General features: G+C 40.8%; 1 protein-coding gene across 2 annotated transcripts in view; it reads right to left on the reverse strand.

The window, feature by feature from the left end:
• Positions 1-14,233, reverse strand: part of rgs3a (regulator of G protein signaling 3a) — a 136,590-nt gene that overhangs the window by 15,116 nt on the left and 107,241 nt on the right. For both annotated transcript variants that reach the window (XM_083983405.1, XM_083983406.1), the window contains one exon: positions 217-287. In XM_083983405.1, coding sequence (XP_083839531.1) covers positions 217-287 — 71 coding nt within the window. The remainder of the gene's footprint in view (positions 1-216; positions 288-14,233) is intronic.

Raw genomic sequence — 14,233 nt, forward strand, 5'->3', positions numbered from 1 at the left:
GTTCTCATTCATTGTTATTTCCATGCCTTATTTTTCTCACATATTCACTATGAACTCTCTTTTTATTTCAAATCTGCAAGTCAAAGTCAAAGCTTCAACATGCCAGTCTTTGTTTACAACTTTAAAAACAAGCAGATGGTGAAAAGTGAGAATGACTAGAGGAAACAAAACAATGAAGGCGGGGAAAAAAATAGAAATTGAGATTTGAGTACTTACAGGTTCTTGGATTTCTTCTTCTTTGTCCCTTCAGGGCCGACCTCGCAGCTACAGGGGGATCCGGAGCTCAGCTGGGGGGAGAGGAAGGAGAGCACACACTGCATCATCCAGCCTCCACACAGAAAGAGGGCCCTCTAGCCTCATGCAGCCTGCTGGTTAGCTTCAACTAGCCCCAAAACAGGCAATGACACCCAGAGTGGCTAGAAAGCTAGTAAGTCCTTGGTGCGTCCCGTTTCTTTAGATTGAGACCAGTCCACTCTGTAACACACACGGCCTGTCACCAAAATGGTTAATCCATGGCAGCAGTCCACAGTGTAAGTCCCACATGGCAAAGCCCTCAGAGGTGTGTGTCTGAATCTTGCAGAATAAACCGAGTGTGTATGAAGCAGACTGTGTTTGTAAACAGTGTCCGTGTAGGTAGAACAAAGTAAGGAAAAATCTGTGAGAGTGTGAAAGACAACGGCTGTTGTTTCTGTTGGCCTCCAACTGTGCCCTAGGTTTGAAGTGTTGAGCCTAGACCCCGGTTTCACATTACACTCTCTGCCAACCCACAGTTTTGATTGGTTCAGAGGGGGGGGAGAAAAAAGGGAAGTAGCTTCAGGGTGGGGAAGGGGTCAATCTTCACTAATCTGATGGCCCGAAGCTGCCCCATTGTGTGTGTGAGTGTGTGTGTGTGAGGGTCTAAATAATGACCCATTGTATTACAGGAACAGACATTTGAATCGGAGCTAGATACTGGCCACAGCTGGTAGCACATGGTGGGGTGGGCTTTATGTCTCTGTGGAATCCAGTTTGACTTTCAGACCACAGACTGAGCATATTTTTGGCAAATTAAGGGGATTTTCGGCCTACCTTTCACTTACTCACACAGTTGTTGTGAGGTTTAACCTCCCAGAAAATGCTCACCCTAGTTTCTAAAGTTGGCTTTGGAGTAGTTGTAGTTTCCTAACCGAGGGAGAACAACAGCTTGAGCTCACTGCATCTGGTTGTATCTGGTTGTTCTCAGTCAGTATTCTCCAGTCATTTTTCCTCTGTTGCTCCTGTCTTGCCAAATTGGTGAAGATGTTTCTCCAATTTGTTTGTGTGTTTGTGTATTCGCAATGCTTTGAGCTCTCTGGGCCGTCTCAGTTAAGGGCTAAAAATGCATTGCATGAATGCCTATTAATGTGTTTGTGTGTAAATGCCTTTGTGTATCCAACTGTGCCTGCATACAGTAAGAATGTGTGTGCGTGCACATTGTGGGTGTGGGAGTCTTATTGTATTTAAACAGAAACACAGAGCTTTGTGAGCAAACATTTCCTGCATTATGCATCCATCTGTGTTGAACCACCCTGTATGTACCAGCTGCCCAGAGTATTATCCCATTGTTCTTATATATTGTTGCAGGAACCGGATGATAAATCAAATGTATTAAGCTATTTAAGTAATTGACAACTGCAAAGAACCCAGAGGAGATTAAAACCATTAGATGAAATTGCTTCATGAGACATTAACAATTTTGTGGTTTTATTTCTGTCTTTGTGGGGAATTGTTTCATCCTTCATTCATTATAATTCAGAAGAGGAAAAAATGTACCTCCATTATGGAACAAAATCCTGGGAAGGTTTTTAAAATCTTAGCTACTTATAATAGTATGCATTAAGATATTTTATTACATTATAAAGCTGGACATTTTCAGTTGTTGTGATGTGTATTCAGCCTTCACTTAAATCTTCCTAGTGACTGTAAGCTTATTTTGAAGTCAGATATCATTTATCATGTTTTTGACAAGGTCATTCTCCTGTCAGCAGCACTGAAGCACATACCAGACATCTGAAGTATTTGTTCAATGCTGATATGGGTCAGCAAAGTGTGTTGATATGATTTATTAGTGCTAGTGATAATAAACTGTGATAAAACAGTTCCTTGTGTGTGTGAAGTCCCCCCCCCCCCCCCCCCCACTGCCACTCACAACTGCAGTGGGACATCTCTGTGATACATCCTTTCATAACTCTGCCCCCCTGCTGAGATGAAGATTGTCACTGTGGGCAGCACACATGCAGCGCTTTTTTGACCGCAGTCGCAGTTGAGTGTGAAAGGTGAGTGAGTGAGTGTATGTTATGTAGGAGCTGTCTAAAAATAGGCACAAGCTAAGAGCAGGACCAAAATATATTTAGAGCTGCTGTTTGATAGCTATAAAGACCTGTCACACTGTACAGTATGTGGGAGTGTGTGTGTGTGTGTGTGTGTGTGTGTGTGTGTGTGTGTGTGTGTGTGTGTGTGTGTGTGTGTGTGTGTGTGTGTGTGTGTGTGTGTGGAGGGAGGTTTGTTTTCCCCGTCTATTCACATTACTTTGAAAAGACTGCATCTTTATAAGGTTATTCTTCCGATCAAATTGACGTGTATTATATAGAAGAAGACGTGTCGTTTTACATTATTATCTTATATTATATTACAAGAGGACATATTGTATTGATTATATTGATATTATTTCATTAAAGAGAGTGGACATGTGATAATATGTGACACCTGGCATTATCACACATTTGCAGAATAGATATGTATTTATGCACAATATGATATTGGCTATATGTAAGTATATTCTCCAGCTCTAGGAACACATGTAACTAAACCCTCTTTTCAAAAACAAGCTACAAACACAGGCCACATTTGGTGACACGAGCAGGGATTAAGTCACTGAGGATCATAGGAGACATCAAAAACTTCTAAATCTATTCACTAATCTCAGAGGAAACAGCACAACAGACGAGCCCCCGGTCCCCGCGGAGCTGTCAGCCAGGCTTTCCTCTGAAAACACAGAAACCACTTGGAAAACGACACAGACTTCACCCTCTCCAAGGACGTTTGTCCTCATGCAGCCCACAGGACAGGATTATTCAGGGGTATCAGGAGAACAAATTATATTGTGTGTAGCCACTGGAGATAAGAGGGGGGAATAGCTTGTTTGTGGGATCAGCTTTTGTTCAACTAGCCGTCTGCATCTAAGGACTGGATGCTCATTCACACCAGACTGCTATGTTCCAGCTGGATGAGATCAGCACGGACCCACACACATACACACACACACACAGACACACACACAGAGGGAAATGTGTCTGCTTTCTGCTTACATCTGGGAGTTTTCATAGAAATGTATGCATGCTGTTCAAATGAATCAGCACACATCCACTGCTGAGCACATCTGCAGAGGTGGTGGAGGAGTAATGTAGATGGTATCCCAACTTTTCACCTCCTGCCTCGCAGATATTCATGCACACACACACACACACACACACACGGTGCCAAATCTCCTGTCTACGCCCCGCAGCAGAGCCATAAATCAAGATACATGTTCTGCATTTTGTCAGTGGGAAGTCAGTTAAAAGGGAGGAGGAGTTTTCTTTGAATTACAACACCATGACATCATGTATTAATCCAAAAAATAGCGATCAAGTTTCCTTTTAATTCTGCTTGATGATGCAATTTACAGGAAAACATGGATGAAATTCTACCTGAGAAGAGTGAGTAAGGATTTGGTCAAATTAATGAAAATGAGTCATAATAGATTTTTATTTTGAGTCATATTCAGCCTTTCCTCAGTAATCAGATGCACTGTGTTTATTTCATCATGCTCCACACTACACGGCATTCCCAGACTGGCGCCAAATTGTACAGGAAAGTCGCTGCATGAGTAAACTTGATTATTATTGTGTTAAAATGAAATAAAAATCTGATAACGCTGCAGGTTTATTCTCAGGTTTCTCTCTCTCTCTCTCCTCCCTCCTCTCTTTTCAGCTGCCAGACCCCAATGGGGCCCCGAAATACAAAAGAGACTTAGACACACCATGCACACGCACCCAGACTGCCTGGCAATGGCCAGTGGAGCAGAAAAAGTCTGAGTCTTTTCTAAAAATAACCCTGGTGTGTGTATTTGCGTGCGTGAGTGTGCGTGCTTATGTGTATAGACGGCTCACATGCCTCACTGACGACAGTAAGAAAACACAGAATTTGCCAAAGACCACACGGCGATACGGCCCCCTGAGGCACGGGATGCACACTGGTAAAGCAATTGCAGGATGGCTGCTCAGATACACAGATAAAGGTTTAACCTTGCTCACGTGTTGTTCTTGCTGCAAAACATGTATACATTTATGCACGTGTGAGGCTAATCGTATGGGCAAACATGTTTCCAACGACGCAAAATAAGTTCAAGACATTATGGACGTGCACACGACCTGGGAACATGTCTGTTGAGCTAAAGTCAACGGAGAATAGCGTGTGTGTGTGTGTTTGGAAATGAGGGTTAGATTACCAACGGGCTGCTATTTCCTAATAGGACGAGGCTAAATGTCAGTGTCTTTGTCTCAACAAACTTACATTCTTCAGTTGTACTTTGCACTAACAAACACGTTGTAGAGACTATATTCTAAACACGGCTCAGAAACATTCTTGACCCAGTCAACTCAGAGTCTAAATCCTCCGACAGCCTAAAACCCCAGAGGTGAAGAAATGAATCTTGGTCTTTGTGTATTTAAACTTCTCACCAGTTCAACCCCTGCTGCTTTTCTCCCTAAGGCTCATTCCTCTGCTTCTTCTATTATTTGAAAAACAAATGGATGGCATCTGAATGATGGGACGTAAACCCACAAAATTTCTCACTCCATTCAGGGACAGCAGATGGAAATTAGCTTACAGCTAAATCTGGCACAATATACTGTATGTTTCGAGCATTGTCCCTGTTAAATAAACAAATAAAATACAAAATTCAGCCTTAGATTTGTACTACCTGTTCGACCTGACATCCTGATGTCATCCAACCTGGCTTCCAGCCTCTGCTCCTCACCTGGGCTGTGGTACTGATCAGCTTTGATGTGAACATATATGTTTTAACAGTAGGTAACCCTGACTATAGAGTGACAGGATATGTTAGAGTATTAACAGCTTGATGTCGTGCTCTATTTAACCTGCTGAATATGAACGCTTGGATTTACTTCTCCTAAGACGTACTGCTGAAACGACACTCACACGAGGTCAGGCAGGATTCTTTGGCAGTGACTTGTATGGAGTTGGCGAGTCTGGGACTCTCACTGAGCAAACGATGGGGGATTAATGTGGTTAAATTGGGTTAAATGTGATTTTAACCCCTTAAACTTTTTGGGAGGGTAATATCTGTGTGAAGCCTGATTGTTGGTTCAGGCTCTATTATTTGTATCCACTGTGACTTTCTCCTAAGGAATGAAAGGAAAAAGGGTGCACTTCAGTCTTAATCAAAGTCATATGTCTATCAGGATGTGGAAGCTACAAAGTGTGTAAACAGAGGAGGAAATGATTCCCCAAATTGTCTCCATGTGACTTACCAACCCAGACTGCACGACTTTCAATTTGGTTCAATTTCAGTTTGCTTTACAGAAAATATGGATGATAATATTATATTACTAAATTGTTGAATGGTACACGCATTTGGAGGAGTTCAAAAGTCTGAGACCATTTTCCCATGGGAAAGATGTGTCAGACTTTGGATCCATGTAGTCACAAGACACTGAAATCATTACAGAAAAAAATAAAAACCCTCTATTTTTTAATGTTAACAATTAAATCAAGCCTGAAATCGATTTTTCCGACCTGCTTTTTCCATTCCTCCTCAGAGCAGTGTCTTCCTGTTCATCTCCTTTCACAGCATGATGATGAACAGGCAACAGGTTAGCTTGGCACACAATGAGATATGAGTCATAGTCTATTATAATACACTGTTTTACAGGGCTTATTAAGCTGTAGCAGATTTTTTTTATGTTACAACAACAACGAAAAAACCCCACAATTTTCCATTTTGTAGAAGTTTGTAGCAAGCATTTGCATTTCAGCAACTTTCATTTAAATTACTCTTATCTGCTCAACTATTCAGGAAGTTGCAGAGCTGAACTAAGATGTTCAGAGCTCCTAGAAGATGGATAAAAACTGGTAAAAAGAAGTTTTTGCAATGTAAATTCCATTTATCCTCCGACATCCATACAGCAGCAAGAGAGAAGCGCTTCAATGATCCGGGATGTAACAACTGTGACTGCATTTACTGCCCCTCAAAAGATTAACACCTCCCATCACTACAAAAATAAACGCTTCAACACATTGATTATGCATGAATAATCCTTTATGTTGCGGCGTAATTGACTATGTTTCACAGACGGATCGAAACCATGGAAATAGACCAACTGCAGAGCCGAAGCATCTCAAACATTAGGTAATCAATAGGCGTCCTGGCTGAGAGAGTGTGCATTGAAAACCTGTGGTGTGTAAATATAATTTGTCTAATTGCATTTAGATTGGCCTGTCAGTCTTCTGACTGCGTTAAGTGCGCACTGTTATTTTTGAGAGTATTTTTAGTTCTGGTTTGACTTCCCAGGAGTGACTGTTAGATCCTTGATGAATAGCAGCCCTGAGGGAATGTGATCCCAAAGTCAGAAAACACATGCTTCGAAAAAATGAGTGACTTTATCATGAAATCATCCTCTGGGCAACGGCATGCCTAATTTTAATGTAGTTGCAATAATATGATTCTTTCTCGATGTCAAAGCTTAATAATAGTATTGGTTGCATGGCACATATTAGTAAACCAAGCAAATAAGTGGACACAGCTTGGTTTGTTTGATGATAATCGTTGCCATTTTTTGATAAGTGTCTGCACTTCCTCGTAGATCTTGGCCAGAGAGTTGAAAGAAAATAAGTAAACTGAGACAAAAAACAGAGTACTGGGCTCTGTCTCTGAGGGGTATTGAAGGAACAATGGGGCCTTTGTGAGAGCCAGAAAATACAAGAAAATATAAAGAAAAAAGATTTAATTAAGGCACAAACTGACGTTTAAACAAAGAACCACGGGAGACAGATCACAAAAGCAAATGCTGGACTCTGTGGGGGATCTGTTATGATTATCACGCAATCAAATCCATATATGAAGCTGATGTCTGGTGTTTTCATGAGACTATGACTCGGCTTCACAAAATTTATTCATAATGATACTCTGAGTATTTTTATCTTGCAGCTCTTCCTTTGTTTTATGAAAGCCTTGAGAAAACATCCCTGATATGTTTTGCCCCTATAATTTTCTTTGATGTGTAATTACATAACTGCCTAATGTTTTTTTTTTTTTTTTTTTCATTGTTTGAATTCATGCCACAGGAAATATTTTTCCAAGTTGCTTTTGCAAATAAAAGGAAATTTGGGGATAAAATAAACTTGTGGTTGAAGTCGAGGGAGTGTGATCTTGCATGATTCTGTGAGAACGTGAGAGCTTGTGTAATGGGATGGCAGATGTTAATACACACTCTCTCTCACACACACACACACACACACACACACACACACATATTTATAATGTACAATGGCAAAACCACAATTTTCAGTAATATTTGAAAATAAACTCAGTGACCTTCACACAGGATACTGACTCACTCCTACTTAAGCTACATAATATACCAGATACAAAAGGTGCATTGTCTGCACATTTGTTTGTGTGTGCGCTTGTGTGTGTGATTTTAATTCAGAGGGAGAGTACAGTGTGTGTGTGTGTGTGTGTGTGTGTGTGTGTGTGTGTGTGTGTGTGCACATTGTACTTGATCTGACTCTCCTCTGCCTCCTGTTATTCAGCACAACTCAGGAGATGGCTGCTTCCTGTATAAGTACTTCCCATGTCACAGGATGTTAATGAACAATGCCGATACAACGTCACCTCTGTGAGCTGCTCTGAAAAGCTGTCATGTTACCCAGGCCAGAAACTGGTGCTATCCATTAAAATGTTATTGACATTTTATGACCAGCCAATGACCTTTCTGGGTGGAATTTTAATGGATGCCGTCTCACAATCTTTTCCAAGGCTGGCAGTTATGCACAGACCGGCCATCAGGAGCACCAGTGGGCCAATTATTCCCAATTGGCTGCGACCACCATGGGGCGAGGCATGAATATATATTTTCTTACCATGCTACATTGCCAAGATAAATTACATAACTGTTTTTCAGTAACTTAATGACAGTTGGCTATTGAGGGATGGAATTTTTAATTATATCTCGCAAACTATTAGAGTCAGCAGAGATGATAGATTTGTCGCTTAAAATTACTGACACGTGCTTCCTAGGTCATGTTGTGCGCTCATGTTGTACAGTACACTCACATCAATTCAAGAGCTCCAGATGCATGAAAACATCAAAGAAGAAATCTAATAATATCTCTATCAATCACGCTAATGGGCTGAATGGGTAAAAGAAATTCTAAGGAAAGATGATAAGCCATCCAGCCGACCCTGTATGGTCTGTTCTAGGTTTACTTTGTTTAGTTTGTTGGTTTAGTTGGTTGGTGGTTTGTATCCAAGTGTCTTAAGTTATTGCAGCTGCAGAGCCAATCTTGATACAGTCATTACTTTACCCATTATAATAAATAACATAACAGTGGTCAAGTTGGATTGAATATGCTTATACAGTGTTTACTGTAATGCTGTTCTCATAGAGACATGACGTACTTCACTATTGTCTTGACGCAATGGTCAAATGAGTGTTAACCTTTATGTAGGTTGATCTTATTAACAGCATTGCTGTTCAACTGGTCATTCTTTTCATTCATATATTATTATGGTGAAGTCATGTTAATGTATATAAGGGTCACTACAAAAGTATTTTACGATGTTTTGACAGTGATGTGAGTGACGTCCATCGCATTGTCACACTGTCGTGATGCTGCAACACTGGGCTGGTGGCCAACCCCTCAGAAACTAATTCTACTCTGCTTCAATCCCCACCTACAGATCCGTAGTGCTGAGCTCCATACTGTACGTGGTAACAGCTTGAGAAAGAGGTCAGGTGCTGTGAGGTGCAGGTGGTTCTTTGGGCCAAAGTGACAGGAGCTGAGAGAGGCGGGTTTCCATAAGAAGCAGAACTATTTCTAGGAAAGCAGAGTGTCGGGTTGAGATAAATGGCATTCAGGAGGGAAGGGAGGAATGCTGCGAATGAGATTCTGAGAGCGGCAGCCCGAGAATGATCCGGGTCACACACCCGCTCATCAAAAGGTCGCGCTTCACTTCCAAGTGGAAGTAAACAACACATAGTAGTCATGGAATAACTGACTTTACCGCTGGCCGCCATTTGCAAACTGACAGACTAGATTAAAGCATCTGCTCCCTACGATTTTTATTTCAAGCTCAAGTCCAACTTACACGCCTCATTGAATTTGTTATATAATGCAAATCCATTAGCCTCAGCATCTTTAAAAGGCAGCGCAACTAGCGTCATTCATTTTTATGTAAGATGAATTCCACTGAGAGTATGCTGATGCATAAGTGAAAAGAAAACTTAAAAGGAATGATACACATCAGTGGTTATAAATTCTGAACTGCTGCGGTGCGTGCCAAGGCCTTCTGAAGAAAAATCAACTGAAGATGTTATGAAAGTGTTTTCAAAATTAAATAAAATGAAAATAAAAGTCAACCTCCTGGTGGACTTTTGTGTTTTGTAGAATATCATTACAGCTTTGTGTCACAATTAAAGCTTGTGTGAGTTGTTTACCGAGCCAAAAGTCCCAAACAAAATACCATGCTTAAGATGAAATTGCAAAAATAATGATTTTTTTTTTTTTTAAATCCACCGAGACTGGAGCCAGAAGATATCCTTTGACTTATTTTTTTACACAGCACAGAGAACAGCTCTATCCTGTTAATCATTTTTTCAGGGCGAGAAATGAATGGATGCCAGGGTGAAATGAATACTGGCTTGCTGCCAGGCTGAATGGGACCAGTATGATTAAATGTGGGACATAGTACAGTAAAGTGTAATCACAGCAGGAAGAAGCCAACAACCTTTAGGTGAGGACAACACATTTCAGTGTCCGGGAGGAAAACGTTATTCAACCCAGTGAGATGTCTTTTCTTCTCTTTTTTTTAATAGCTCATGCCTTATTGTAACAATTCTGAACTTTGGCTTCCCTTTCTCTACCTCCTGGGCCGATTGTTCCCTTGACCCTGTTCTCATCCTGTGAGGACAGCGTGTCATCATCCCACCAGCATTGTTCACCCTGACTCCGGCCTTCTGGGGAGTGTGAGTGTGATTGTGTGTATATGGGCTGTTTCTGTATATGCGCTGCTGCACAGTTGGCGCGTGTCGAAAAAATTTCAAACCTAGCCAGGGTTTTCGTGCTGATGTGGGCCACACAGCTGGCATGAAGATAAAGTACACCGCGTTCTTGTTATCTCACTGTATGTACAATTTTTTACTGCAGACAGGAGACAAAAGGACCCGTACTGTACAAAAAGATTAAGTCTGTCAAAGTGTATCCTATTCTGAAACATGTGCAAATGGCTTCCTAATGGTAGTAAGAGAGCATTTAAAAGCATTTCAGAAATGTTAACACAAATTTCATCTGAGTATATAGAATATTTCCTCCTTGTTACTTTGCTGCAGAATCCCTCTTATGATTATTGTAGAGAACATTATCTTGACTATTCTTGCTATCTAATCTATGCTCTCTATAATACACACTTTATCCTAACACTTGAATTACTGAGTGACATAATTTAGTGGTGTGGGAGACAACACAAGAGGGAACACTCATTAATCTTTGCTATTTTAGGGCAAAGCATTGAGAGAGATGGTGAGAGTGTTCGCATGGTCAAATCTCAGCGCTCAAAATATCTGTGTGTGTGTGCACGGTTCTGACAGGCATGTAACTTCATAAAGGGTGAAACGAAAATTTAGTTTGTTTAAGGTTAATGAGAGACTTTAGTCATGGTTAAATTGGATAATTATCTGATCAAAATTCAGGCTAGAGCAGTTCTTGTTGGGAATTAAACGTGGATCTTTACTTATGAAGCTGTGCCCACTCTCCATGGTGACCACTGTGTTCAAGAACATTATTATGCTTGGAAACACTTTGCACTATATCTATTGCTTCAGTTTGACTGTGTTTCTTTAACTAAATCCGTTTGTGGTGGAAGAACTAATTAATTACCATTGTCCAGATTTGGAGGATACAAGTAGCAAAGAACAGGTCACGTCATCTAGTGCCGTAGTCTACTATGATCAGTATAGACTACTAAGTGTGACTCTGCGTGAGTGTGCGCATGTTTGTGTCTTCAAACAACTATCTATCTACATTTATGTAACCAATTCCCATTTCAGACAAAGCACTGCTATGGCAACAAGCACTGTAAACACCTCCATTCAAACATACACAAGACACAACTATCAAACAAGGGGCCTTCTGGATCGTGTCTTGGATTGGGTGAACGTCAGGACGGGGTTTTGTTGTACTGGTGACAGCATCCAAAGTTCTGTCACTAATGACATGAATGTATACACTGCGGGGCACTGAGGTGGGCAGAGAGCATGAGTCTGCTGAAAAAAGTCCAGCCACTAAGTGCCGTGGCATTAGGCCATCAGAGTCTTACGCGAGTAACACATCATCAAATGTATCTGCTGACAGTAACTGTATTTCCCCTTCTTGTTTCCAACGCTGCATGTGATTTTCCCTCTGCGTTAATGTATTAGTCGTGTTTATGGTCATCGTCTTTATTTACTCTGTCAAACCTGCTGATCGTAAATGAAACAATTCCTTGTCTCATGATTTCCCGGCTTTGGTGGAATGATTTGACTTGCAACGTGTCATGTTATATTACCCTCAGTGGACACTCCTGCTGTTGCCTTGTTGCCCTAATTTTGTCAAATGTTCCTACTGTTAGCAAATGTGATGCATGGAAGCAATATGCAACAGTGTGGATGGAGTTATAAGAAATGAACCAGAGATATTTGTGTGCTAACATTGTTTAACCTCTTCTGTTTTGTTCCTCTGTTCCAATGGGAAACAACCAGGAGCAAATTATTTTTAGAGTCAGTTTCAAAGGAAGCCGATATGGCCCTGGTTCACATTGTATTGCAGCAGCAATATCAGAGTTAATGGATGGAAACAGCATGTTCCCACACTCCTTCACACAACGGTTCACAGTAGCAGCTAACTATCCAGGTAGCTCATTAAACCCGTCCGCCAGTAATCGCAAACACCAGACAATTCCTAGCACATAAACAAAAAAGAATGCTAGCTTCATTAGCTTGGGATTAGCCTTTGTGGTCTGGATTTGTGAAAGTGTTTAAATCCATGTGGAGCCTTGTGAGTGTTTTAGTGGCAGAAAAAGAGTATAAGAGAACGGATATACAGGGTGAGTTTTTTGGCCATGTGGGAGCTTCCCTGGAAAAAGAAGGATTAGTGTGGGAAGCTTTGAACCCTCATGAGGTCGCAAGGAGTGAGCAAGTTCACTAAGATAAATAGGTCTCATTTCAGGGAAGAAATAGTAAAAATGTATTACTTTATTTTTGGAAATGATCTTAAATAATCCGGCAGGTGTTGTGTAAAAACCTCTGACTCTTTATACCCACAGGGGTTTGAATTCCTCTGGTTAAACTAAGGTCAAATGTTTCAAACAGATATTAAATGTATTGTTTATTTCTATTTAATGCTTCCTTGTCTCTGTTTCTTTCTGTTTTCAACAAATCTAAGTATAAAGCATAAAACTACAGAAATAAAGAAATCAAAAGATTCCATGATAGTTACCATCTCTCCAATCAATAGGAGCTGTCTACACAGATATATTTTGAAAACCGGAGATTTATAGTGAAAACACATGTTCCCACATTTAAATTTGATGCTGACTTTAGGCAGGGAAAAAAGTAAATGTAATAAGCAGATGTGAAGAATTTTTGTAATAAGAAGACATTTCATTTGTCAGTTACAATAAAGTGTCTGCAAGGACTAAGTGAATGTGATAACTCTTCCCAGAAGACTCTTATTTGTTATCACAGTTACTCAACAGGGAATGATGCTTCCCCTTCCTGTCAGTGTGACTGGTTATCTGTGGAGCCAGGATATCTTCTGTTCATGTCTTAGTCGGTCAGAGGACACCCTCCAAGAAAAATGTGAATATTTAGTAAACACGATGTAAACAAAACAGGATGATTGACTATTGCCAAACCCCGCCCACACTCAGTGACGGCTTAACAATCTCAACTAAGCCTGTGAGGCCTGTCAAGATTTGTATTTATCCACATGTTGACGTGGCGTGCATGGAGCTCTAGTAAGATTTGAGCCTATATTGACAAAAGGTGGTGTGTTTTCACCCAAAATATAATCAGAAAATTCATAAGTGTGTGCGAGTCATAACTTCTTACTTACTCTTACTATTGAAGCCAAGGTTGCAAATAGCAGGGATAGACAGAGTTGGGTGGAATAATGGAAACAGAATGTGTGGTTGTGTTTGGTTGTATAGTAGAAAAGTGAATATTTTAGTTTTATCCGAGGCAGGGCCGTTGTATAGGGGAGAAAGGTGATGATAATTCTAGGGGCCCAGCGACCATAGGGCCCACAAAAAAACCCAGTAGTCTAATCTTTGTATGACTGAATTATTCTGCATATGACCCTGACTAATACTCATAGTAATGCTGCATTAGCATCGAAACAAAGTAGGCTAAATAAAAAATGATAATACATACGTAGTCTAAGAAAAAAAACTGGAAAAGTTAGGGGGTAGGGGCCCACTTTAGTATTCTTTCAGGGGGCCCAGAATCCCTAGCAACGGCCCTGTCCGAGGGCAGGACTTGCAGAAGGAACCACTGATATGTGTGTTGTATGCATATTGAATAAAGATTAGAGTTCCTTTGCTTTTTATTCGACTGCACATACATGAAATTAAAAGAAAGATTTGTCTGGAAATTTCTAGACAACACTTAAAGGTGTACAGAAATGGCCGTTTGTCCTGTTAGTCGCGCCGAGTTGTCACGAGCTGCAACACGAGTTTACCCGAGTGAGGAAAACAAATTTGATTGGTCGTTATCGAGCGGGCGGGATATTCAAAGCTTGGGGCGAGCCCGAGCTCCGTGTGTGTGTGCGTGTCTCAGACGTTTGAATGACGGATGACGGATCCAATATCAGTGGCTGGTGAATCGTGTACAGGCTGACGTATAATCCGTGCGCCTGCATTATCCAATGCGAAAAAAAAAATACACACTTTCATCCT

This window comes from Trachurus trachurus (assembly GCF_905171665.1).
Source record: "Trachurus trachurus genome assembly, chromosome: 12".
NCBI lineage: Eukaryota > Metazoa > Chordata > Actinopteri > Carangiformes > Carangidae > Trachurus > Trachurus trachurus.